A 27,940-nucleotide genomic window follows, 5' to 3' on the forward strand; every position below is an offset into this window, starting at 1 on the left:
TTTAATTTCAATATTAAATTATGATTTTGAATTTCAAATTCTAAAAAATAAAATAAAATAGAATTTCAAGTTTCAAGTTGTGATTTTATTTTATTTTTACATATAAAACATAAATCATAAATTTATATTTATCCAAAATAAAATAAAATGACCTATAATTTTAAATTAGAAAAAATCATATTCAATGTGAATAACTTATGTGTACTAATATGAAATGACTATATAAAAGAATAGATAGTTTGTATGGCAAAACTATTTAAGAATGGAAGAAGTTTGAATAATTTTTACAAATTATACAACTTAAAATCTCAATTATATTTTTAAACAAAATTTGAAACTCAAATAAACATGATTTCAAATCAATTATAGCTAAAATAAATAAATAAATAAATTTCAAATTAATAAATATGTTTAAACGGGCCCTAAGCAACACAAAGCCCATAAATGACCGGTCCATAATCGACCAAGTAATAGAGTCCGAGTCGGTTTTCTCTAATTTGTTGTTCCACTTCCTCTTTTTAGCTATTGTGATCTTCTTTGATTTTCTTTTTATCCTTTTCAAACTTAGCTATCTGAAATTAATTCAATTGATTGCTTGAAAAAAAAAACTTTTCAATATCAATTTTAGGGATTTGATAATTCTGCAGAAATTCATGTTTGGATCCTCAATAAGATGATTCTTTCACGTATTAATCGCTGTCGCTCGACGATCAATAAAGTAAGCGGAGTATTATTAATACAAATGTTTATTTTTTTGATTTTTTTGGTTTTTTTTTGGGTTGATATGATAGGTTTTCTTTTTCATTGAGCACAGGCATTGATTTCTGGTGGTCATGGTGTGAGGTATGCGATTTTGGATGAAGTAGCATCAAGTAATGCGTGCATTACACGCGTTAATGGCGGATTAGGTTTTGTGAGAAGTTATTTAACATCCATTGGAGCTGGAAAGCATGGTGTCAATAAGGCGGCTTTGCAAAGGGCGTATTTGTCTGAAATTGATAAACTTTGTACAAACCCGAGACTCAGGAGGTTTTTTTGCAGCCAAGGGTCAAAGAAAAGTAGTGAGAATAATTATTTACGCGGTGTTTGTTTTTGGTTGATTTGAATTATGGTGATGGATTCTGATTGCTGTGTTTTGATTTTGTAGATTATGAGAACTATTACCCAAAGAACAAGAAAGAAGTCCCGAAAGGGAACAATCAAAAGGCGGAATCGGGTAAAGGTATGCAGTGTGTTAATCGGTTACATTTGGTGTTCTGTAACATAGGATGATGTAAAATTATTTATGATAAAAGTTATTGGCTTTACTAGAATCTGTAGATATAGGGGACAGTTTGAGCTGAGTTTACTTTTTATAAAGTATGTTCATATGATCAAGCATAACTTTCTGATTACTAGAAGCATGGTGTTAGAACTTTCTGAAAAACTTTTAATGAATTAGTTAGAGATCTAGATCATTTCTACTATTTGAAATGTTAGGAGATGAGGATACTTATCCATGAACTATGATGGAAATGCACATCGGGGATAGAGTTGGATTATAGCGATCAAATCATTTATACTACTCCGCATAGAGATGGGAATAACAAGGGGAATATGGCTTACTTGCTTAAGTTGAATGGGTAGAAGTAGACATAGATATTCTGCAGTATGCCTTGTGTGGTTCATTGTCTTTACAGACTGTACACTGCCTACGCAGTTCATGGATTGAAACCTTCTTAGTGTTAAGTTAAGCTTTGTGTATGGAAGTTTATGGTAAAGTTTCTTGGAGGTTAAGATTACACACTTCGCTATGAGTCTAAGATTGTACTGGGAATTGGATGTCTTCAATAGCAATTCTCACTTTAAAACTGTCTACTGGGCTTAATTTGACAGTGCAAAATGTCTGATATATTTATGTCAGTGTTAGTAAATGCCATTGATTGAAGTGATGTGAATCAAAAAGTTATCACTTCATGGGTGAAGTCATGCGCTTTGAGAAGCGAGGACTTCAAATAATAGCATCCTGTTGGTTATTTTAATCTCAACTTTAAGGAATTGGATTGATATCAACACTATTGTATATTGTATGCCAAAGTTATTTTTTCAACGTCATTTTGAATGTTATAGTTCTCTCTTCAAAACTAATTCATATGTATTTGGTATTTTTAGTTTTCTGCTAATTTTGTGCTTCATTTCAAAGAGGCATGCACTGAACTTCACTAACTTTAAACCACATGGATCTTTTTGCTCTTGATTGTTATGGTACTCTCTTTTGTGCTTAGCGCTTTTAAAAACACTGATTTATGTAATCTAAGAGGGTTTCACAGATAATCCTCTATTTACGGAGAGATAGGATTGTATTTGTTATTGCTGTTGAGAAGAGAAATTTAATGATACTTTTGTATATACCACTTCTTGACGTGGCATAAATTACTAAACTGTGAAAGGAACAGTGAGCAGTAAGTGGATACCTCTAGTCATATAGTTAGACATGTCGCGAGTAGATATTTTATAGCCTAGTTGGTTGTATGTTAAATAAACAATCTTTTAAAAGCTTGCAGTTAAATATCATCTAGAAATTAATCAGGGTTAGCTCCAAAATTTACTTCCGGAAAATAAATGATCTAATCTACATCATTGATAATCTGATTAAGTATGATATCGTGTGAGTTTCCTTTTTTTTTTTTTTTCATTCTTTCCTCCTTATCTGCGAATAGTTTTTCTCAGTATCCTAACACAAATGTTTTCCAGAACTTAAGTTTGGACCACTCATAATTTCTCTTCCCTTTATTTGTGATCTATTGCAATCATAAAAGTTTAGTCAATGACTTGATAAATCAAATGTCTTTTAAAAGGTTGGCAGCGGCTTTTAGAAAGGTCCAAATATACTCCTAGCACTAATGGCAGAAGCCATTCATTTGCTGCTAAATTTGTATACTTTATCTACTTGGCATAAGACATAACTCTTTTAAAATATCAAGGAGTATAAGCTATAAAAACAATATTAGCATATCATGTCTCTCTAAAATAAAATTGCTCTAGTAAGATTAAAGTACCAAGATCTAGGATACAATGATAGACTAAATGGATTTAATCAACTGAAACTTTTGTCACAATTGCGTGCATATATGTTATAAATCTTTCAACCCTTCAAGCATAATGCGGCACACCATCATCTCAACCTGTTATGGTCCCCGGTTATGGATCTAGTTATGGGACGCTGCAAGATAAAATCTGAAGTTTTGGGAGGGGGAAGTATGTGAAGTAGGGGCTTACAGCATCACTTGTAAGTTCACAGGGAAGACACAAGACTTAGGATGGCATTTTTCTGGTGTTTATGCTCCAAATAATAGAGAAGAAAAAGAAGAAGTATGGGGAGAGTTGGGGGCAGTGAGGGGTCTATTTAATGGACCTTGGGTGGTGGCTGGGGATTTTAATGTAGTGAGGTTCCCATCTGAGAAGAAAAACTGCAACAAATTCAATAGGGAGATGGAAGAATTTTCTGAATTTATGGAGGACATGGAATTACAAGATTTACCACTTGTAGGTGGCAGATTCACATGGAGGAGAGGGGATGGATATGATATTGCAGCAAGATTAGATAGATTTCTGATATCTGAAGAGTGGGAAGTAGCCTTTAGAAAGATTAAACAATCAATCTTACCTAGAGTAACTTCTGACCATAACCCACTATTGTTGGAGTGTGGCAACTGGGAGAGATCAAATTCCTTTTTTAAATTTGAGAATTGGTGGCTGCAGACTAAAGACTTTAATGAAAGAGTTAAAGAATGGTGGAATTCTGTAATTTATGTGGGAAGGCCGGATTATATCTTGGCCTGCAAGTTGAGATTACTGAAAGATAAGTTGAAAGAGTGGAGCAAAACAGTACATGGCAACCTAGGTATGCAAAAACAGAGCATCCTTAACCAGCTAGCTGAGCTGGACTTGATACAAGACCAGAGAATTCTATCTGATGATGAGTCCTATTTAAGAGCAGTGTTGACAGTGGAGTTTGAAGAAAATGCCAAGAGAGAAGAAGTGGCCTGGAGGCAAAGATCTAGGGCCCTATGGCTCAAAGAAGGGGACAGGAACTCAAAGTTCTTCCATAGAACTGCTAACTGCCATAAGAGATATAACAATATTGACAAACTGATCATCAATGGCTCCAGTGTGATTGAACCAGCTGAGATCAGAGATGAAGTTATTACTTTCTACCAAAAACTATACACTGAGACAGAAGTGTGGAGACCCAAGCTCAATCCTAGAGTTCAATCTAGGATCAGTGAAGTAGACAATGCAGCTCTGCAAGGCCAATTTGAAGAACAGGAGATTAAAAATTGTGTGTTTTCATGTGCAGGGGATAAGGCACCAGGCCTTGATGGTTTCACAATGGCTTTCTTCAAACAATGTTGGGAAGAGGTAAAACAGGAAGTGGTGGCTGCCATTCAGAATTTTCATGATCAGAGCTACTTCGAAAAAAGTTTCAATGCCACTTTCATAGCCTTGATTCCCAAAAAGGTGGGTGCAACTGAATTGAAAGATTTCAGGCCAATCAGCTTGATTGGAAGTATCTACAAAATCATTTCAAAGGTTTTAACAGAGAGACTCAAGAAAGTTATGCCAAAGCTAGTAGATGAGCAACAAATGGCATTCATAAAGGGCAGGCAAATCATGGATGCAATCTTGGTGGCTAATGAATGTGTGGACATGAGATACAGATCCAAAGTTCCCGGAATTCTATGCAAGCTAGATATAGAAAAAGCTTATGATCACTTAAATTGGGAACATATGTGGACAACATTAAGGATGATGGGTTTTGGCAACACCTGAATAAAATGGATGAGATTCTGTATGACTACAGTGAAGTTCTCAGTTTTGATCAACGGCTCCCCAACTGGTTTCTTTCCTTCCGAGAGAGGATTGAGACAAGGAGACCCCCTATCTCCTTTTCTCTTCATCTTGGCCATGGAAGGTTTAAGTGATATGCTGAAGAGTGCTCAGGTGAACAATAGAATAAGGGGTTTCATTGTGAATGAAGAAAACTCTCTGGGAAGTTCTATATCCCATTTACAATATGCTGATGATACTTTGGTATTTTGTGATGCAGAGAAGGAACAACTAAAGCATCTAAGGGTTATCTTCATATTGTTTGAAGCAGTTTCTGGACTTCATATAAATTGGGGAAAGAGTTTTATCTACCCTGTGAATGAAGTCCCAGAGATTAGTACTTTGGCAGATATTTTAGGTGGTAAGATAGGGGAACTTCCCACCACCTATCTCGGAATGCCTCTGGGAGCTAAGAGTAAGTCCATGAACATATGGAACTCTGTGGTGGAAAAGTGTGAAAAGAAGCTAGTTAACTGGAGAAGTCAATATTTATCTTTGGGTGGCAGAGTCACCCTTATCAATAGTGTTCTTGATGCCATGCCAACTTACATGATGTCCCTTTTTCCAATTCATGGAAAGATCATCAAAAAGTTGGATGCTATCAGAAGAAACTTTCTTTGGCAAGGTAATGGTGAAGGGGGAAGAAGCATCACTTGATCAAGTGGGAGATTGCTATAACCAACAAAAAAGAAGGAGGTCTAGGAATAAAGAACTTGAAAGCACAAAACAAGAGTCTTCTGTTAAAATGGCTATGGAGACTGGCAGCAGATGAGCAGGGCCTGTGGAAGGACATCATCATTGCAAGATATGGTAGGGAAGGACCATGGACTACTCAGGAAGTTAAAATTCCTTATGAAATGGGACTATGGAGAACTATCAGAAATCAATGGCCAAAAATGTGGGGTAATACTGTGATCAAAGTGGGCAATGGCAGAAAGACCTTGTTCTGGAATGATGTATGGGTGGGGCAAACACCTTTAAGGCAACAGTTTCCGGACATTTATAATCTTAATCAACAGAAGCTAGCTACAATTTCACAGATCAAAAATGCACAAGGCTGGAATCTGTCCTTCAGAAGATTCCTCAATGACTGGGAAGTGGAGAGAATGATCCAATTCTACAATACTTTGGAACAAGCTAAGAGCCTTAATTTTGAGGAAGATAGATTGTTGTGGAAGATGGATAAAGATGGCAAGTTCAAGGTGAAATCAGCATACAAGCTACTGGATATCTCAACTGAAACTAAGGAAGGTTGGCCATGGAAGATGATCTGGAAGGGGAAGATACCTCATAAGGTGGCTTGTTTCACCTGGCTAGTTGCACATCAAGCAGTTCTGACTCAGGACAACCTTATGAAAAGGGGAAGGCAGTTATGCTCCAGATGTTTTTTTTGTGAAGCTGAAACAGAGACAGTAAACCATCTTTTTTTACACTGTAAAGTGACTGAAAAATTATGGCAATGGTTCATTAATCTCAGGGGTATTAGATGGGCCATGCCAAGACATACTGTAGAAGCTCTAGCATGTTGGAATAGGGATGGAAATCAATCAGGACACAAGGAGAGATGGAAGATTGTCCCTGCATGCATCTGGTGGACAATTTGGAAGGAGAGAAATCAGAGATGTTTTGAGAACAAAAGCATTTCCTTCCAAAGTATGAAGATGAACTGTCTAGCAACATTCTACTTTTGGTGTATTCAATCTGTACCTAAGGATATAGGGGACATCACTCTGTTTTTAGATAGTCTATAATGGATATAGGTGATAGATTTGTTTTGGATGTTCCTTCATATTTTTGATGTAACTACTTAGGAGCACACTATTGGTGTACTTCCTTCTGTTTATAATACCAGTTAACTTTCTCAAAAAAAAAAAATCTGAAGTTTTCTTTTTTCTACCTATGGTGCTGGTTCGTTAAGAGAGAACCTGCGATCTCTTGAATTTGAAGTACTAAAAAACTTGGCTAATTTTCTGCTTATTTTCCATTGAATTCAAATAACTTAAATACAACATTGGTGATTAACCACCCACCTAATAACAAGGAAATAACTTCCTACTACTACTAAAATGAGAAAGTGGAGGAATAACCTCCTTACTGCTAATAACTACTACACAGAAAACAGCTAAAGGGGAAACACGGTTACAGCGGACCTATTACAGAGAAAACAGAAAAACATAATTAATAGCTACTGATTTAATTTCCATGCATAAAACTGTTGGTATACTCAAAGGGTACTAACATTACTCCCCTCCTTCAAACCGCGCTTGTCCTCAAGCGCTAAGTGTGGAAAGTAATTCTTCTTCATCGTTAATGAAATCAATCCAGAATAACTTCTTGCACTGATGACATCGAGTGAATGGTTCATCACAGTTGAAACAAAGTCCCTTAAGTCGTCTTTCCTCCATTTCAGATCTGGTCAGTTTCTTCACAAATTTGACATGTTGAGGTGAGAAATCTGTTGTCTTTGATTTGCAAGCATCTAACAATTGCGAACAAATGGGTTGTTCCTTGCGTTCATAAAGTCGGGATAAACTCATCGCCATAGCCAAATCTGGAGGATTATGCAACTCAACCTCAATTGCTATATAATCAAAGACCATTGATATAAAGTTCAATTTTTTGTGACTGCATAAGTGTACCAGCCCGCAAAATTAACTGCTCAAATGTTTCTTAGTAATCTGCCACAGACCCGATCTGGTGTAGCTTAGCCAATTCTCCCAATTTCTGACTTCTGATTGGTGGCCCAAAACGAAGGTTACAATGATGTTTGAAGTCATCCCAAGACAGTTGAGGCAGATCTGTCTCTAATTGAAGAAATCAAAGTTGTGCATTGCCCTCCAAGTGAAAAGAAGCAAGTCCAACCTTTTCTTCTTCTAGAGTTTGTTGGTGTCGAAAGAAGTGTTCACACCTGTTCAACCATCCCAAAAGGTCCTCTTGGCCATTAAATCGTGGGAAATCTAGATTTGTATGTCGAGGAATGATGAAACTTCTACCTGTTTCTGATCCTGACCCCCTGCCACTCTATTTTTACCCTTCCAACCGCGATTCTGACGGATATGTTCAGTTGAATCAGAATCAACCTTAGAATTTACTAAATCCTATGTGAGTGCATCCAAGCGAGCATTTGTTGCTTCATGTATGGCTGAATTGGCTGCACGTTCTTCTTGGAACAAATTCACTAATTGTGCTAGTTGATGTTGAATTTGGTCTCCCATAACCCCCGTTTCTGATACCAAGTTGTTATGGTCCTCGGTTATGGATCTAGTTATGGGACGCTGCAAGATAAAATCTGAAGTTCTCTTTTTTCTACCTATGGTGTTGGTTCGTTAAGAGAGAACCTGCGATCTATTGAGTTTGAAGTACTCAAAAACTTGGCTAATTTTCTGCTTATCTTTCCATTGAATTCAAATAACTTAAAATACAACATTGGTGATTAACCACCCACCTAAAAACAAGGAAATAACTTCCTATACTACTGAAATGAGAAAGTGGAGGAATAACCTCCTTACTACTAGTAACTACTACACAGAAAACAACTGCTACAGGGAAAACACTGTTACAGAGGACCTCTTACCGGGAAAACAGAAAAAACATAATTAATAGCTAGTGATTTAATTTCCATGCATAAAACTGTTGGTAGACTAAAAGGGTAGTAACACAACCTCTTAGGAACTACGAGATCACCACAGGGATACCTTCAACTTGCAGGGTACACAGCTCGACCATTGAACCCTATACAATAAATGGAATGCATTAACTGTTGCTTTTAGGATTGTTTTGACTTAACTCCTACAATTTGAAGCTAATGAAGAATAAATTAACAAGGGAAGCAATGAATAAGAATACTATAGTTGGAAAATTAGTTTAGAGAAAAGAGCTAAGCATAGTCCAAGTTATAACAAGTTGGTAAGAACACTGGAATCGGGAAAAAATAGATTATACATGATATGCTATTATTATTTTATTAGCTTATACTTCATACTTTTCAGCGGTTGCGTCTTATGCAAAGTGGATAAAGTATACAAATGACATACAATATACAGATTTTGCTGCAATGAAATTTCTTATTACTTCATCAATTTCTTTTTTTTTGCAGCAAATGAAATAATTTGAAGCATGCTCTGAACAACTGAAATGGTTCAAATATATCCATAAGCAATTAAGAAAGTCCAATTATACCATGATTGGTTTCCACCTTTACTTCAAAGGGCTTATTTGTACCTTTTTAATTGTTCAGGAGTATATTTGAACCACAAGATAACGGTGGATACTTATGGTCCAATAGGTTAACGAAGGGTAATAATAAAACATATCCAATAGGTTAGGTACACTTGTTTGACCATTTTTCGTTAAATTAATAAAATAAATATTTGTTTAGGTTAAATATTAGTTTGCACACTCAAATTTTAAATCAAGGGACAGTATGTTCTCTTAATTTTGCATAGTTGAACTGAAGATCTCTAATTAAACACTTCTAGTGGACACAAAGATATTCAGTTGACTTTGAGCCTGTTTGGATTGTCTTATTTTAAGTGTTTTTAAGAGCTTATAATTAGGCTAAAATGATAAAAAAAAAAATAAGCCAAAAGCCAGTCCAAACAGGCTCTTTATGTGAAGGCAATCTTTGTGTAAGGAAGTTTCTGGTACTGAGGTTCTAGTTGGTCAAGAGTATACACTTAATATAAGTTTAAAAACTGTAATATCATTGCATTTTATATAATAGAGTATGAAACAAGTGATAAGTAACTATTGATAGCAGACCTCCACATTCTTTTCTTGTTTCATGTTGTGTTCCCTTTTGGCCTGGCTATGGTGAAAAACTATTTTTTGGTTTCTTTTTGGGCAGAGGAAAGTACAGGTGAGCAAGGAAACCCTCAGGAGAACTTCATGAAGCAATATCAAAATATTCTCACACCCTTGCTATTTATTGGGTTTATTCTGTCATCGACACTTTTTTCTCCTCGTGAGCAGAAGGAGGTTAGTCTTAATCGACATTTACATCTACATTTTGAGTTTTCATTGTTTCAGTCCCTTCCTGGGAGGATGAGTTTAGTGCCTTATGAAGTGTGAGTTCAATGTGAACTTGATTGCTATCGTGTTGATATCTATGTTAGGACCAACTCTTTGTAATCATGGCTTGCCTTTTCACAAGAAGGGGAAATGAGAAAACAATTAACTCTAGTAGTAACAGAGGATTCTAGGATAGCGGGTGATCAAGGTAGGAATTAGTTTTAGAGAGTTGGTATTGGAATTTACAGACAGAAATTGTGAGTTGGTTTAGAAGAACGGATTTTGGGATCGGTGTTCGAAATGCAATTTTCTGATGTTTCCAAAACCAAAATAATTTGCTTTGATTTTGTTTCTTTCTAAACGCGTGTTAGTTTTTATTTTTGGAATGTTGTCCGGTAATTTTTTAAAAACCTAATGCCATTTAAAAAAGATTGGTTGATATAGCTACCCAAAAATTCTCATTAAAAGAAAGATTTAATGATTTAGCTGTCCAAAAGTTAATACTACTTATTTTTGAGGGAGACCAAAGTGATGAATTTTACTATTCAGCATTAGTGTTTGTGGAAGGTATCACTTGCATTTTTTTGGGTTTGGATGGCATTTGATTGGATTTTTTTTATCTCAAATAACATTTTAAATAATAATATTGTTTGGGTTGTTAAAAAAATTGATTTTGTATAAAGCCAGAAAGTTTTCTAAGAACCAAACAGATTTCAGGTGTTTTTCATTGTTTTCTGAACAACTATTTGCCCCAGAAACATTTCAAACGCAGTTGTTTTCTAAAAGTTGTTTTTTCAAAAGCTCTTCTCCTGATAAATGTTTTTTGAGAAACCAACATGAAGAAACAAAATCCGAACTCCACATAAGGTTTCACAAAAACCATGAATGAGAAAAAGGTTCCCTCAGCTTGTTAGAGATCAATGGAGATGCTGCTTTATTGCAGATCCACCATGAACCCAATAAGAAATTTGAATTAGCATAACTTGATATTTATTAAAAAAATTCTACTATGGAGTTACAGTCTTCTCATATAAAATTGTTCTTCTGGTCTGCAACCGTTACTTCTTCTCTCCCGCCCCCCTCCAAGACGACCTGCATGAGTAAATAGAATAACTTGTAGTATATTGGTATAGGATTACTTGAGCCTGTCATTTACATGGTCCGATTGATCACTGAAAGATTTATGTTCTTATACCGTGGTCTGGTTCATGGACAATTTCATGTTTTTTTCATTCCAATGTTTTTTATTCAGAGACATTACTACCTTTTTGTCCTGTACATGCAAATCCAGATGGAGTGCTATTTGCTTTAGTAGAGCATAAACCTAAGAAGAGAAACAAATCCATCCAGAATAAGAATTAGTGCACGAATTTAATTGAATTCGATTAGTGAAATACATAAGCAAATTAACCTCAGCTACATTCCATTATAACTTTTTACTTAGTCTGAAATAACTCATCAACAAGTTTAGTGATGACTCCAGTGGATAGAAGATTATATACTTGTTAAAGCAACATACAAAAGTGAGAAACGAAACCTGAGTACCAACTCTATTTCATCCCACCTGAAGTCCTTGCATATTGGTTATATATTGCCTCACTCAAAATGATTATCTTGACATTTTTAACAACAATAAAAATAAGTAAAAATTGAAGTGGTTGATGAAGAACGTCTTTTAGTGTGGCTTTGAAATTATTGAAGCAGTGCGACTTCTGTGTATATTAAATATTTTCAGTGATGTCTGGTGACTAAGCAGGTTTTTATTTTCTAGGGGTGGCAATTCTATCGTATCTTCATTAGTTGGTTGTCTTCTGTATCTTTCTTAGCTTATCATGGTTATTAACGCTTTATGTATAATTTCAGATTAGCTTCCAAGAATTCAAAAACAATCTACTTGAACCTGGTCTTGTTGATCGAATTGTTGTTACTAACAAATCTGTGGCCAAAGTTTATGTGAGGAGTTCTGCACCTGGTATTAGTCAAACAGATAATGACACTATTCAAGGTCCTACGAGTGGTACGGATGGTAAAAGAAACGTGGGCTACTACAAATACTATTTTAACATTGGGAGTGTTGAGTCATTTGAAGAGAAGCTTGAGGAAGCACAAGAAACCTTGGGAATAGACCCTCACAATTATGTTCCTGTGTTATATGTTAATGAAATGAATTGGTTCCAAGAACTGATGAGGTTTGGTCCAACAATATTGATTCTAGCTGTCCTTTATTTTATGGGACGAAGAGTGCAGGGTGGCATAGGAGTGGGAGGCTCTGGCGGGAAAGGTGGTCGTGGAATATTTAATATTGGCAAAGCGAATTTCACCAAGACGGATAAAAATGCGAAGAATAAGGTGCGAATTGCTTTATATTATTCCTGCAGTTTCAAAAGTACCAGTATGTTGAAATAGAAAATTTAAAATGATACATGCCATGATATTTCTTGATTAGTTTCTTAGAAAGTTTTTGGCACTTTCTTGATACAGGTTTTCTTCAAGGATGTGGCTGGATGTGACGAGGCTAAGCAAGAAATTATGGAATTTGTCCACTTTCTTAAGAACCCCAAGAAATACGAGCAGTTGGGAGCCAAAATTCCTAAGGGTGCTCTGCTAGTGGGTCCTCCTGGGACCGGAAAGACACTTCTAGCTAAAGCTACAGCAGGAGAATCTGGTGTACCTTTTCTCTCGATTTCTGGGTCAGAATTTATGGAGATGTTTGTTGGTGTTGGACCAGCAAGAGTTAGGAGCTTATTTCAGGAGGCAAGACAATCTGCACCTAGTATAGTTTTCATTGATGAGATTGATGCTATTGGTCGAGCAAGAGGGCGGGGAGGCTTTGCTGGAGGAAATGATGAACGTGAAAGTACTTTAAATCAACTGCTTGTAGAAATGGATGGATTTGCAACCACATCTGGTGTAGTTGTACTTGCTGGCACAAATAGACCTGATATATTAGACAAAGCCTTGTTAAGGCCTGGTCGATTTGATCGCCAGATTACCATTGATAAACCAGACATCAAAGGCCGTGAACAAATTTTCAGAATCTATCTCAACAAGTTGAAACTTGACCACGAGGCAGCATTCTATTCACAGAGACTTGCTGCTCTAACACCAGGATTTGCTGGAGCAGACATTGCAAATGTTTGTAATGAAGCTGCTCTAATAGCTGCTAGGAATGAGAGTACAATAATTACCATGCAACATTTTGAGTCGGCGATAGACAGGGTGATTGGTGGTTTAGAGAAGAAGAATAAGGTATTGGATCTTCTCACTTTCCCCCCTCCACTATCTACTTTTCTATCCCATGTTTCCATAACAACATAATTGCAGCGTTACACCAGCAGCATTTTCTATGATGTTCTGTTCATCTTTTTCTGCATCTTGGTTGTGGAAGCCATTTGTTATTATGATAATGATAGGATTCATTGAACATATCCTTGAAAGTGCATTGGTCCAATATCCATAGGTACTGGAGCATTATAAATCTACTGCTTAGTAGAGGTTTGCTTAGATGAGTGTATTTGTAGGAGAGGTTTGCTTAGATGAGTGTATTCGTAGGAGAGGTTTGCTTTTTTTTTCTTGGGGAGCAATTGGGATGTTGATACAATGTTCCACCATCTGAACTTAGATAAATTGTCTCAATTTTTAATAAGTAAATTTCTCTTTTATTTTATGATTAGTGTGAATAAAATATTTTTACTTCTTCATATTAGGATTTGTACTGTAATTCAATCACACTATTGATTTCTTTCTGTAATGAGAAGAGCATTGCGAGGTTGGTGAACAGTCTCCTGGAGGCTTGGGGTAAACCACTGTGGCACAACATAGGATACTTTAAAATTTGGAAAAATACCTAGGGATCCCCCTAAACATGTCACCGTTTTTTTCAGTGCTTACTGGAACTAATTTTAGTCCTAACTCACCTCTGAACCTGGCATTTTGATATTCTCGACCTCCCTGAAGTGCCTCTGCCACCTGGCAGAGAAAGTGGTCCTCTTCAATTTTTTGGTCTCTTTCTTTTCTAGATAACATTTCTTAGTTTTGTTGTGTGTGTATAATTTGTGCTTGTCTTTGGAAACTGAACAATTGCAGCCTAAACTCAGAATATCGGCTGGAAATAGCCTAATAAACCCAAGAAAAGTTGGTTAGAAACGGGCTAAATTCTAACCCAGAAAAATTGACTAGAAACAGACCAATTGAAGGTTTAAACTGGACTGGTAATTTGCCATCAAAGTGCTTTTACAACTACATCCACAATCTCCTTCAACAAAACAGTCACCAAAGTGCATAAAAACTTAACATCCGCCAGAAATAAACATCAAAAATAGACACCAGATATCCAAGTTGTTTTTAAGGGAGATTTCCCACAACTGACTGGAAATTAACCATTAATACAACCCTCAAAACCCAGAATATGAACCCTCTCACTGATGCACAACTCGCCCGAGAATAATTATTGGAAATCTCAAGAAGAAATGTTGAAGGAGGCACCTAAGGGTGTGGTCCAATGGTCAGTGAAGGGGTGTGGGTTGAGAACAGTTGATTTCTCCCATCTATTCAAGCCTTGGTGGATAGACTTACCCGGTCTGTGGAATTTGTCGAGGCGCTCGTAAGCTGGCCTGGACACCACCGTTATAAAAAAAAATGTTGAAGAGGAAACCCTAAAATCTTCTAATTGTTAGACAAACTTATCTGAAGAAAAGAAACGAGAGTGAAGAGTCTCTTTTGTTTAAAATGGACCTTTTCATTTTTCCAGCCTTTCATTTTTATTCAAAATTGTTTTCTCTGGTTTTTTTGTTGTTCTTCTATTTTGGTGACAAAATATTTTTTTGCCCAAGTTTACTGCCACATCAGATTAATTTCCAACATGGATAGTGTGTCTTAACACTCAACTGAGGTCCAATCATTTGAAGTGGTCTAGACTATCGAAATGCCGCATTCAGGGGGGGTGGGGTAATTAGGACTTAAATTAGTTCGTGTGCACCAAATAAATATTACAAGTTCTATATTATTTATTTTTATTTTTTTTTGGGGGGGGGGGGGGGGGATTCTAGAGTAGTACTTCTTCTGAATATTCTGTCATCCAATGCGTTTGAACTGTTTTGGAGCCAATTGAGTTTGAAATCTTGTCTATATTAATTGAGCTTTTTGTCATTTGATGCTAGACCCAAGGACTCTATGAGCTACTTTGTGTGGTATGGTCCCTGGTTATTGTAACCTTCTGTTTGTCTCCTACCCCTGCCCACCCCTCTGAAAAAGTTGGCCTTTACTTGGGTTACTAATAAGGGGGTTGGGATTTGACAAATAAAGACTCGGGCTTCGTTTAGCTGCGTATGCAGTAAGGAAAAATGAGTATGACATTGAATAGCCATAGTGAGTTCATCACCAGTGGCATAAGCAGACAGTGGGTTTCACGCATGATATTCTTTGCTTCGACACCTTTTTACCTACTTGTTGATGACATTAGATGATTCTTGTTCTTTCCTTTTGCTTCAGTGTCTTTTCTTTTTACTTAATATAAAAAGGGAACTTTGGTGAATGTCAACCTGAGTGATGTATGCTTTGGATCAACATTTCTTGAGATGCTTTTGAAAATTGCTGGCATGCAATCTTTAAATTTTAGTAAGGACTTGCAAATGGAACGAATATTTTGCTGTTGTTACTGCTCTTTTTTCCTGAATTTTCTGCATGTTTTGTACTGTTTTCCTTATTAGTTGACGTGTTTCCTTCACGTCAACTAATTCGTAATAATTTTGATTTGCTGCATTTGAGCCTAGGGTCTTTAGGAAACAGTCTCTCTACTAGTACGAGGTAGGGGTAAGGTCTGCGTACACTACCCTGTCCAGACCCCACTTGTGAGATCACACTGGATCTATTGTATATGTAATAATATAATTTGTGGTTTCGGCAGGTCATAAGTAAGCTGGAAAGGCGGACAGTTGCCTATCACGAAGCTGGGCATGCTGTTACTGGTTGGTTTTTGGAACATGCAGAGCCATTGCTTAAAGTGACAATTGTTCCCCGTGGTACAGCAGCCCTTGGATTTGCTCAGTATGTTCCTAGTGAGAACCTTTTAATGACTAAAGAACAACTGTTCGATATGACTTGCATGACTCTTGGTGGCCGAGCTGCTGAGCAGGTAAAATTATCAACTCTCTTTGCTTTCATATGTTTACCCTATTGGCATGAAGACTTAATTCATTGAAAACAATAGTAAACCACATTTGATGCATGTACGAAACCATTCATGCAAAGCACTCTTAAGCCCCCAGATCTAAAGCAAATTTGATATCTTGAAGCCACTTCTTGTAGGGACTGGGAGGGGGAGGTTTAACGGGACGAGGTAGGTGGGCTTTTAAACATGGCAGGATGGGGCATTTCCACCAAAATTTTGAGCTATAGTGCACGCAAGGCAAGGGTAGGCTCGTTACAGACTCTAGCTTTATTTTTGAACAATCAAAAACTTGAAACTCCAGACCCCACTTTGTTGGACTATATTGGGTATGTTGTTAAAAACTTGAAACCCTTGAAGAGAGAAAATAAAGAAAACAACAAAACAGTATCTCCTCTATCCCATTTTACGTGGCACACTATCCTTCCGGCCAATGCCAAAAATAATTGACACCTTTTTTACATTTAGAAATGATTAAACTTTAAACTTCTAATTATACCCTTAATTAGGGGTGTTCGTGGTTCGGTTTGGATCGATTATTGATTAAAATCAAAATCAAATCAATCTAGTCAGTTTTTTAAATTTCTAAAATCAAACCAAACCAAACGAAAAAAATAACCGTCGGTTTGGTTATTGTCGGTTTGGTTCAATTTTTCTAGTTTATTCGATTTGAAAGTAATAGTAATTTTTTTGAGGACTTACGTCGATAGACACAAACACCTAGCACATGAACAATCCACAGAAAAGCTATTGTCGGTTCAATAAGCAATACTAGAGTTATCATTACACGAACAAAGTGTTTCAATTAAGAGAAAGTGTGATTATTTTATGTGAAGTAGGGTAGGTAAAGACTAAAATGGATTTTGATGGACTTGGACTTGGGATTGTTATAGTTGGGCTAAAGTGTTGGGCTTGAGAAAATTGTAAAATTAAAGACTTAAGTAAAATAAAATTTAACAAAATATTTATATTTTATTTATGAATAATATTTAAATAATTATAAAATTTATATATCTAATTTATCGGTTCAGTTTGGTTATTTTTGCGGTTTTTTTAAGTAAAACCAAACCAAATAATATCGGTTTTCAAAATTTAAAACCAAACCTAATCAAACCCAACCAAATATCGGTTTTTTTAATCGGTTTGATTTTTTAACCATAACCATGAACAGCCCTACCCTTAATAATAAGAGGATTTATAGCCAAACATAGTCTAATGACTTGCTTTAGTCTTTTAGACCACAAGTTTCAATAGTCCGTCTTTCTTTAACTTCATGCATAGCCAAACACCATCACATATAATGGGACAGAGGGAGGCCGGGCAGCGACGGGTACGGGAGGATGAGACCTAAGAGATTTGTATGCTTTGGAAGAAAAAGCTTGTACAGTTTAGGAAGGGATTTTGATTGATCAAAAGGCGAATCTACTTAACCAACTAATATGCCACCGTTTTATTTTTACCATGGTTACTGCTTGCTTCCGTTATTTTCTAGTTATATCATATATTTTTTTTTACCTTATTCGTGAAAATGGTGTTTTTACATGAACATTGTTATTTTCTTTGTTGGTTTTAAAATGAGAGATGATAACTTAATGCTTGAATTCTTGAACTCCTTTTTTTGTTCTCTCTTTATTCTATTAGTTAGTTCCTGGTGGGGACATGATTTACTCCCTCCGTCCACAATTAATTGTCATGGTTTCCTTTTTTAGAGTCAAACAATAAGAACTTTGACCAACATTTTACGATGTATATTTTCATCATATTGATATGCAAAAAATTGCAACTTATAGTACTTTTCCTATAGTTTTTGAATATCTAATTTTTTTAAAAAAAATATCGAATTAACGTAATCTAATTTAACTTTAAAAATTAGTCAAATTGACTTTCGAAAAGCGTAACATGACAAATAAAAGTGGACAGAGGGAGTAGTAATCAAGGATCATTATTTGTAACTTATAAGTTCTGCTTTTCTCAGTCATACTATTATAATACTTATATTAAATTAAATTTGTGTTGGAATTTTCCTGAATTCTCTGGTAACATTGATTTTTGTTTTCTGAACTTTGTTAAAATTGCAAAAAGTTATAAACTATCAAATAGAGCAACACTGTAATCTGGAAAGAAAAGTTTACAAACAAAAAAAAAAGATTAAATGGGACCAGGACAGTGCACGCTGTAAACTAGGAAAATGCTAATCTAGTCATTGTTAAAACTGAAAGAAGAACTATCAAATGGAGCAGCAATAAAAAAAAAGATTTAATGGGACCAGGTAGGGCACGCTGTAAACTAGGAAATTGCAAAACCGGTTAGAACTTTTGGTTAATGCTTCATTGTCCTTGAGTGCCATCCCTACTTCTTTGGCACATGTGTAGGATTTCTTTTATGCTCTGCAGAGATATGTCCCCTTCAAATTTGCTGGTATTCTGTAATCTAAATCTTGTGCTTTGTAAGGGGCAGAAGGTTTTGAGTTATAGAGTTGAAGATCATTTGAACTTATTTAGCTTGTTTCTAAACTTCGAATGGCTCATGGCACTTTTTCTTTTTGAGACGTCTGGATAACACCACTTTCTAATAATCTGCTTTGCTTCCACACCTTCTAGAAAAATGGTTGGCTTCTTGATGGTGAATCCATCATGACTTGCATTACTAGGGTGTTATGATTCTGCTTGACTATTTCTAGGCATCTAAGTCACACGATTGAACCATCATAATGTGAATGGTTGGTTTTCTAGTCGTCTACCAACTTCTACAGAGCAACATGTCTTGATGGTCCGAGTGTGTGTATCCTAAGTAATCCATAGTGGGGTTGGTCCCTACCCAATATACTACCTTTCAACCCCATTAAAAAAGCAGCTCAATGAAGTTCTAGATCTTGTTGATGACTGGATTCGTATGGAACAAATACCTTTTGCTTAGGAAGTCTGCCCGTGATACTCTGTTTTATGGCCAAGATTTAGTCACTACCTTATTGAAAAGGCAGCGTATCTATAATAAATGTTCAAAAGCAGCTTGGCCTTTGCTGTTCTTTTGACTAGTGGATTAGATTTTTACTATCTTCATATGATTATTTTTTGAGTAGGTATTGATTGGGAAGATCTCGACTGGAGCTCAAAATGATTTAGAGAAAGTCACCAAGATGACTTATGCCCAGGTAGCAGTATATGGTTTCAGTGACAAGGTTGGTCTCCTTTCGTTTCCACAAAGAGAAGATTCATTTGAGGCAAAGCCTTACGGTAGCAAGACAGCAGCAATTATCGACACTGAAGTTAGAGAATGGGTAGCCAAGGCATATGACCATACAGTACAACTCGTAGAAGAACACAAAGAACATGTGGCTCAGATTGCAGAAATGCTGCTTGAAAAGGAAGTCCTCCACCAAGAAGATCTGATCCAGGTATTGGGTGAACGCCCATTCGTGAGTGTTGAGCCCACAAACTATGACAGGTTCAAGCAAGGATTCGAAGAAGAGAACAAAGATGGCGCTGAGGCAAAAACCGCACAAGATGATGGATCATCATCGCCTGTTGAACCGGAGATTGTCCCAGTATAGTTGTGGTTTTTAACTGAGAATGCAGGGTAGCGAGTTTCTGGTATTAACGTTCAATTTTAGATTGTTGTAAAAATCATTAGTCATGATATTAATAACACAAACATGGTTTTTACTAATTTTTGTACCCCAAAGAACCATTTATTACAAAAAGGAAAAGAGATTGTTGTGAACTTATTTAGGTTCCTAATGACATTCGAATTTTAACTGAAGTTGCAAGAAGTTTCTCTTTTTCTGTCATAGTCTTGAAGTAAAACAAAATTATGCGGTTACTATCAACAATGTAATTAATATTTGAGCCACGGATCTTTTTGGAAACAACCTCAGTACTTTAATGAGATAGTAACAAGATTTGCGTACATTCTATCATCTCATGATCGTACTTGTTGTTTTCTCAAATTTGATGGTCTTTAGTTTTTACCATGGTTATTCGTTTAATGAAATTTGTGAATCAGTGTATTCTTATCTATTCAATTCTAATTCACTCGACATGATTTTTGATAACTTTTGTCTCATTTGATATATAAATTATGTAGGAATTAAGTTATGGAATATAAGTTATGTAGTATTTTTCAGAATTTATTGTAGTATCCAGAAATTGAAGTTAGCTTTTTGGGGCTTAATTTTTTTTTTGGTAACTAATGGAATATATAAGCAAGTCTCTTTTTTTTGAAAATATATTATGCCCTCCTAACATATAACATAAAACGTGGGATATTATAAAACGATCATATAAACTTATGAAGTCAAAAATTCTTAGTTACTTCAGTAAAGATTAATTTTTTATGTTTTTTTATGACATAACTTGTGAGATATTATGATACAGAAATATAAACTTATTTTCAAAAGTTGTTTGTTCTTTCAATGTCTGGAATGTTCTTAATTACCTTTTGTTAAGAGTTGAAAGACAAAAATTAAAGACTATAAATTTAAAGGATAAAAATTAAACACCACCTTAAAATAAAGATATTTGTGTGAAGGACCCTTATACAAGTAAATCATTTACTAGACAATTACAAATAATACTATTTAGTATTTAATAACACAATTGATAATCTAAAACAAATGACAAATATCCTATTATAGTATTTAAAATTATCCATGTCACAATTCAAAATTGGTAATAAAGTCACGAACTGTACATAACATTTGAGGAAAATACTGATGGCATTTGCTACACAATTGAGCTGGAAGACAGTATCTCAATAAGGCATATTTCTTGCAACTTATCCATCAATACCAAGAATAATAATAGAACATTTGTTTTGGAATTTTATAATGTCTCCACTTTCAAAAAATTAATTAATTTTGTCCTTATTTTGTAAATTGACAAATAATTTGAGACATTTATTTTTAATAACGTAAATAAATAATGTAAGACCGAGGAAGTATAGTTTAAAATGACATGAAGCTTAAAAAAAAAAAAAACTTTTAAGACTTATAATCATAAATATGTTGTACATCCTTTGAAACCTGTGTCTTAAAGATATCATAATATTTGTATGACTATTAATTTGTCTGACTTAACTTCTAAAATCAACTTATTTTAAGACTTGAGTCATAAATACATCATAATGTTTGTGTGATTATGACTATATTGTGATCTCAAAGATATGAGTGTGATTACTAGACTGATAGATAGTATTTCTAAAATCAACTTATTTTAAGACTTGAGTCATAAATACATCATAATGTTTGCGTGATTATGACTATATTGTGATCTCAAAGATATCATAATATGAGTGTGATTACTAGGTTGATGGATAGTATTTCTAAAATCAACTTATTTTGAGAAATATTTTTTTGTTTCAAAAGTACTTTCGACAAAAAGTAATTCATGTTTGACGAATCAATTTTAAAAATTATTTTGAATATTTAATTTAACTTTTTAAAAATATATGTATTTAGTGTTGCAGAAGCTTCGTTAAATAAGCATCAAGCTTCTCATTAACACAATTCTTAATCACGAGGTCTCGGATTTGAGCCCCCTTGGATACAAAGTTACCTTTGTTAGGAAGCACTTTACCCTCCCAATGTAAATTTTCCGGCGCGAATCCAAATTTAATCGGACTTCTCATTAACAGTAGTAAATGAGAAATGTAAAATATAATTATTTTTAAGTATAACAATATATTACTTTTTAAAAGTATTATTAATAATAAAGAATATTATCACATAAATCATACTTGCTAAAATGCCCTCACAACAACGAAAGACAAAACACTGACCCACCTCTTTGAAAAAAGGTATAAGAACAACCCACAAAATAATTTTTAATGTTATATTACATATAATAATCTTAACATAATATTTTATGTTGACCAATATATTTGTTTAAATTTCCCTTTAATCCCTCTAAACAACATATAGGTCTTTCTTCCCCCACCAAGCCATCCCATATTGTTATTTCTGCAAACAATTACAGGTAAGTTCATCAAACTCTCTGATAATAATGGTGAATATTAGACTAGGTTTTAAAAATACTATAATACACTAAATTTTTTAGCATTTGATGAAATTTATGACCTTAATCTTTAAGCTTAACCATCATCTTGTCTACGTGTTGTAAATTCAAATTCAGAGGCGGCTCTAGAATTTTGAGTTTATGGGTTCTGAATTTTTTATCAACTTATTAGGTTATATGTACTATGTGTATTGATTTTTAAATACAAATATAGAGTTTGAACCAAAATTAGCGGGGTTTGCTGTAATTTGCTGAAACAGAGATGGAATATGTGGATAATAATGAACCTTTAAGGCACGATCATCAATAATCTCATTGGACAACAGTATCTTTTAGATTTGGCATTTTCTAGAGCCAAATGTATTTCAGGGTTTGGGAAAAAATGTTTTTTTTTTTTATAAAAAGAACTGGTTAATTGTCTTGCTCTATTTGTTAGTAACTTGGAAAGCCACATTGGTATTTTAGCTAAATTTATATTTTTGAGTGACCAATCATAAGTTTAATAGTTTCAAAGTGATAAAGATTAGTTTACGAACTTCTGTTGAAAAATCATTCAGTTGGATAAGGGGTTCAAAATCTGAAGAAGTAAGCACACGAACTAATCGATGAGGGTTTGACATCTACAATATATACATAAAAAAATAATCTTAACCATGTATAAATCGTAGTAATTTCCGCCGAAGGTTGTTCGGATGAACCCCTAACAATATGCTGGCTCCGCCCCCGGTTAGATGACCACTTCAGGAATTAGCCCCTAATTCCGGTTTGATTGTCACTGATCAGTTATATTTGATATTAGAGAACATATGATGGAGTAAAATGATTTGAAGTGATCTAACAAAACTTTTCTTGGATATGTTAATTGTAGGAATTATAGCAGTTTTATTCTGAAGTTTGTTCAATAGAATATATAATTTTTTTGAATTCGATATCATTATATATATTCATATTTACATAAACTTTGTATTATTAGAGATAACGTCTAGAATCAAGATGTTCTTTACTTATCAAAAGGAAATGTGTAGATGTACTTTATATAGGAAATTGATTATAAAACTTTGTGCAAAACCAGTAAGAAATTTTCTAGAGATAGTAATAGAGATCTAAATCATTTATACTATTTTGGAATATTACGAAGATGAGGATACCTATCCATGAATGATTATGAAATCTACAAAGTGGGAGAGAGTTGGGTTGTAGAGATCTAAATGATTTATGCTATTCCAAGACAAAGATACTTTATCTGTAAATGGTGATGGAAATCGAAAGGTTGGGCGGAATTTGAGTGTGCTTTTCTTGTGTGGTGTAGAAAGCAGACAAAGGAAATTACAAGAACAGGGATATGTTGAGTATTCTAATTTTCTGCTATTGTGTTTCTTCTAAGAGTTTCTGAACTGAAAAAGTAGTAAGCAGTAGATTTTAATAGTATGTCTTAACAATGGTGTAAAAGTGCTTGTATACTAATCAGAACAACATATTAAAATTCCTAGTGTGAAAACCTTAATGTGTGGAATAAGTGATAAGTAACATTACTTGACATGATCAGCCCTTCGTCGCTTGCTGCTCTAATTCCTGTTTCTCCAGATTATTCTTTTAATGTTTTGTTCCCTTTTAGCTTGTTATGGTGAATTTTTGTTTCTTTGGTTTAATCTTTGGCAGAGTGAAGTGCAAGTGAACAAGGAAACCTTTAAGAGAACCTTCATGTGGCAACCTTCATCAATAAAGAACTTCATGAAGCAACATCACTATATACTATTGATTCTGTTTATTGGTTCTGTTCTGTCGTCAATATTACTCCTGAACCATCTTGATTCGGAGGAGGTTAGTCCTTAACCAACAGTTTGTTGTACAGTTTTTAATTCTCATTGTTACAGCTCCTCTTTCTTTTATTGTAGGATGAGTTTAGTGCCTTGAGGAGCGTGAGTTCAATATAAGTTGATCGTAATATTTCTGATATCAATGTGTTTAATTTGGAAACTTTCATGGATGAAATTCTTAGTTTGGTTTTGAAGAATCGGTTTTGAGTTGGTCTTTGAGATGAAGTCAACTTCATTTAGTTGTTTTCAAAACTAGAACTTCTTAAATCAAATGCCATATAAAGAAGCTTTGGTGCTCATTCTATTTCATTCAAGTACGTGACAATTTCATCTCAGTTTTAGCTTGCCAAGTTGAAACATATTCTTCTTAATCTAATTGGTTATATTAATATCTATAACAGTAATAATATATTAAGGTGGATTATATTGATGAAGAACTACTACTCAAGGTTTTACAGTGTAGCTATGAAATTAAAGAAGCAACACAATTCTGTATATGTTAAATCTTTTTAGTCGTGACTGGTGACTTAGCAGGATTCTATTTTCTTGGAGGGGGAAGTGTTTGTCTTATTCTCATCAGATAGTTGTATTTTCTCTTTGACGTGGATACCTCTTTTTATGTGAATTCGCAGATTAGCTTCCAAGAGTTCAAAAACAAGCTACTTGAACCTGGTCATGTTGATCGAATTGTTGTTGCTAACAAAGAAGTAGCCACAGTTTATATAAAGAATTCTTCACCTGATAATAATCAAACTTGTGATGACACAGTTCAAGGTCCTATAAGTTGTACAAATGGTAGTAGAAACCTGAGCCACCACAAATATTATTTCAACATTGGGAGTGTTGTGTTATTTGAGCAGAAGCTTAAGGAAGCACAAGAAGCCTCTGGAATAGACCCTCGCAATTATGTCCCTGTGGTATATGTTAATGAGTTGGATTGGTTGCCAGAAATGGTGAATTTTGGTGTAATGGTATTGCTTCTAGCTATCCTTTATTATATGGATTTGGGAGGTGTTAGGGGAATATTTGGTATTGGTAAACTGCATTTCATGAAGATGGACAAAAATGCAAAGAACAAGGTGAGAATTTAGTTCCATTATTGGTGCAGCTTTAAAATAACCAACATTCTTTTCACTGAGAATCAGTTTTATTTCATGATTAGTTGGAAATTAAAGTCAGTTGGCACTTTTATTGGACAGGTCTTCTTCAAGGATGTGGCTGGATGTGACGAGGCTAAGCAGGAAATCATGGAGTTTGTCCACTTCCTTAAGAATCCCAAGAAATACGAGGAGTTAGGAGCCAAAATTCCTAAGGGTGCTCTTCTAGTGGGTCCTCCCGGGACTGGAAAGACACTCTTAGCTAAAGCTACAGCAGGAGAGTCTGGTGTACCTTTTCTCTCTCTCTCTGGTTCAGATTTCTTGGAGATGTTTGTTGGTATTGGACCAGCTAGAGTTAGGAGCTTATTTCGGGAGGCAAGACGATGTGCACCTAGTATTATTTTCATAGATGAGATTGATGCAATTGGTGGTGCAAGAGGGAGGGGACAGTCTTCTGGAGCAACTGATGAACGTGAAAGAACTTTAAATCAACTGCTTGTAGAAATGGATGGATTTGCAACCACATCTGGTGTAGTTGTGCTTGCTGGCACAAATAGACTTGATATATTAGACAAAGCGTTGTTAAGGCCTGGTCGATTTGATCGCCAGATTACCATTGACAAACCAGACATAAGAGGTCGTGAACAGATTTTCAGAATCTATTTGAACAATTTGAAAATTGATCAAGAAGCAGCATTCTATTCACAGAGGCTTGCTGCTCTAACACCAGGATTTGTTGGAGCAGATATTGCAAATGTTTGTAATGAATCTGCTTTGGTTGCTGCTAGGAGCGAGAGTACCAAAATCAAAATGCAACATTTTGAGGCAGCAATAGACAGGGTGATCGGTGGTCTAGAGAAGAAGAACAAGGTATCCAATCTCCTCACTTTTTTCTTGAGATGCTGTTATAAATTGCAGTCCAGTAGGGTCTGTTAAGAACTTGCAAATGGCAAAAAACTTCATGTTTGAATGATACAATTTACGAATTCAAACTACCTTGTGCTTTCTACAGGTCATAAGCAAGATGGAAAGGAGGACAATTGCCTATCACGAATCTGGCCATGCTGTTGCTGGTTGGTTCTTGGAATATGCAGATCCATTACTTAAAGTGACAATTATTCCTCGTGGTACAGCAGCACTAGGATTTGCTCAATATGTTAGCAGTGAAAATCATTTAATGACCAAGGAGCAGCTATTTGATATGACATGTATGACTCTTGGTGGCCGAGCTGCTGAGCAGGTAAATTTATCAACTGTCTCCTAGCTTTCACATGTTTTCCCTACAGCATTATTAGTTAATCTTTTGGAAAATCTCATCATCTGTATGCATATGCAAACCATTTCTACCAAAGACTGTTAGAGCTTCCCCCATTGGTTGAAAAAATAGGTCGTTGTCTCCTTGTATGGTCTTGGATGATCCTTGCATCATACTTCAAGATTGACTCCTGTGACATTCTCTTTAGGAAATCATCATTTTCTTATTATCTGCTCTGTCCACTCTAAATAGTTTGCCTCTAGAAGGTGAATCCCTTGTAACATGAATTACTTGTGTTGTGGTTCTTCAAGAATATTTTATAGGCATCAAAGTTGTTTGCAGCATGTCATTTTAGGTACCTTTTTGCTGTCATAATAGTAATGAGTAATTTTCTATGTGTATTTAAGAAGACTGTGTCATGCCTCCAACTTTTACAGAATAACATGCCTAAATGCATACATAGTAAATAGTTCCGAATGAGTTTGGTCATATTCCATTCTCTGCTTTTCGACCTCAACGAAAAGTTGCTCGATGAAGTAGTAGGCCTTCATACGACGACTCTGGATTTTTATAGAATGAATAACCTAAAAAGCAACTTCACTTATTATACTTTATTGTTGCACAAAATTTAGTAACTACGTACCTTAATGAAAATGCAGTCTCTTTAAATCCTTACCTGTTCTTTTTCCAAACTTTCTACCTCCATCCTTCTATTTTTCACTAATTCATATTTTCTCAATGTTCATATGGATATTAACTAGTACTTAATTCTGAGTAGATTTTGATTGGAAAAATTTCAACCGGAGCTCAAGATGATTTGGAGAAAGTGACCAAGATGACATATGCCCAGGTAGCAGTCTACGGCTTCAGTGACAAAGTTGGTCTTCTTTCTTTTCCGCAAAGAGAAGATGCACTTGAGACATCAAAGCCCTACAGTAGCAAGACTGCAGCACTTATTGACAATGAAGTTAGAAAATGGGTAGCCAAGGCATATGATCGTACTTTACAACTTATAGAGGAACACAGAGAACATGTAGCTCAGATTGCAGAATTGCTACTAGAAAAGGAGGTCCTTCATCAAGAAGATATGGCCCAGATATTGGGTGAACGCCCGTTTGAGAGTAGTGAGCCCAAAAACTATTACAGGTTCAAGCAAGGATTCGAAGAAGAAAACGGAGAAACTAAAGATAGCATTGACGGAAAAACCACACAAGATGATAGATCATCACCTGTTGAACCGAAGATTGTCCCAGTCAGTGTTGTCAAAGGCAATAAAGCGCAGGAAATAGCAGAGAAAGGCACAAGGTATGTTGGGCTTTAAGCGTAAAGCGGAAATGTGCAATTAAAGGATGGGTTCTAGTAAAGAAAGGTGCAACGAAGAAAAATATTATATGAACAAAATGATAGTATAAACGTAATATATGAAGTACAAAGCATGCCTATCAAGTTCAAAAATCAGTTTGGAACTTTAATTTTAGATGCAAAGCTGCAGCTTTTAGTTTCTAATTCAAGCTTAAATGACTAGTTTTCCTATATCAAGTTTCTAAATTCCTTTTCTGATTAGTGAAAATCTTATTTATAAGGTGTTAACAGTGGTGGAGCTAGGAATTGCAACAAGGGGATTGTCTCAGTATAATTATGGGTCATGTTTTGTAAATGACAATGAAGAACAGCGACGGTATAAATTACCAGTAATATTAGTATTATTTTCGATA

At 35.2% G+C, this 27,940-nt stretch overlaps 1 protein-coding gene across 3 annotated transcripts; it reads left to right on the top strand.

The window, feature by feature from the left end:
• The first annotated feature begins 520 nt into the window (after positions 1 to 520).
• On the top strand, positions 521 to 27,940 carry LOC125827347 (ATP-dependent zinc metalloprotease FTSH 10, mitochondrial-like). 3 transcript variants are annotated; one of them, XM_049506648.1, is made up of 8 exons: positions 521 to 718; positions 815 to 1,061; positions 1,148 to 1,222; positions 9,716 to 9,846; positions 24,506 to 24,952; positions 25,073 to 25,840; positions 25,983 to 26,210; positions 27,004 to 27,940. In XM_049506648.1, the coding sequence occupies exons 1-8, from the start codon at positions 674 to 676 to the stop codon at positions 27,544 to 27,546; spliced, it is 2,484 nt and encodes an 827-aa protein (XP_049362605.1). In that variant the 5' UTR covers positions 521 to 673; the 3' UTR covers positions 27,547 to 27,940. The 3 variants fall into 3 exon arrangements, with proteins under 3 accessions (XP_049362605.1, XP_049362606.1, XP_049362607.1); XM_049506649.1 differs by lacking the exons at positions 24,506 to 24,952; positions 25,073 to 25,840; positions 25,983 to 26,210; positions 27,004 to 27,940 and adding exons at positions 11,743 to 12,228; positions 12,361 to 13,128; positions 15,785 to 16,012; positions 19,125 to 19,751; XM_049506650.1 differs by lacking the exons at positions 521 to 718; positions 815 to 1,061; positions 1,148 to 1,222; positions 9,716 to 9,846 and adding an exon at positions 23,694 to 23,877.

Source organism: Solanum verrucosum, unplaced genomic scaffold (genome assembly GCF_900185275.1).
Source record: "Solanum verrucosum unplaced genomic scaffold, falcon-dt-bn FXZP01000138.1, whole genome shotgun sequence".
Taxonomy (NCBI): domain Eukaryota; kingdom Viridiplantae; phylum Streptophyta; class Magnoliopsida; order Solanales; family Solanaceae; genus Solanum; species Solanum verrucosum.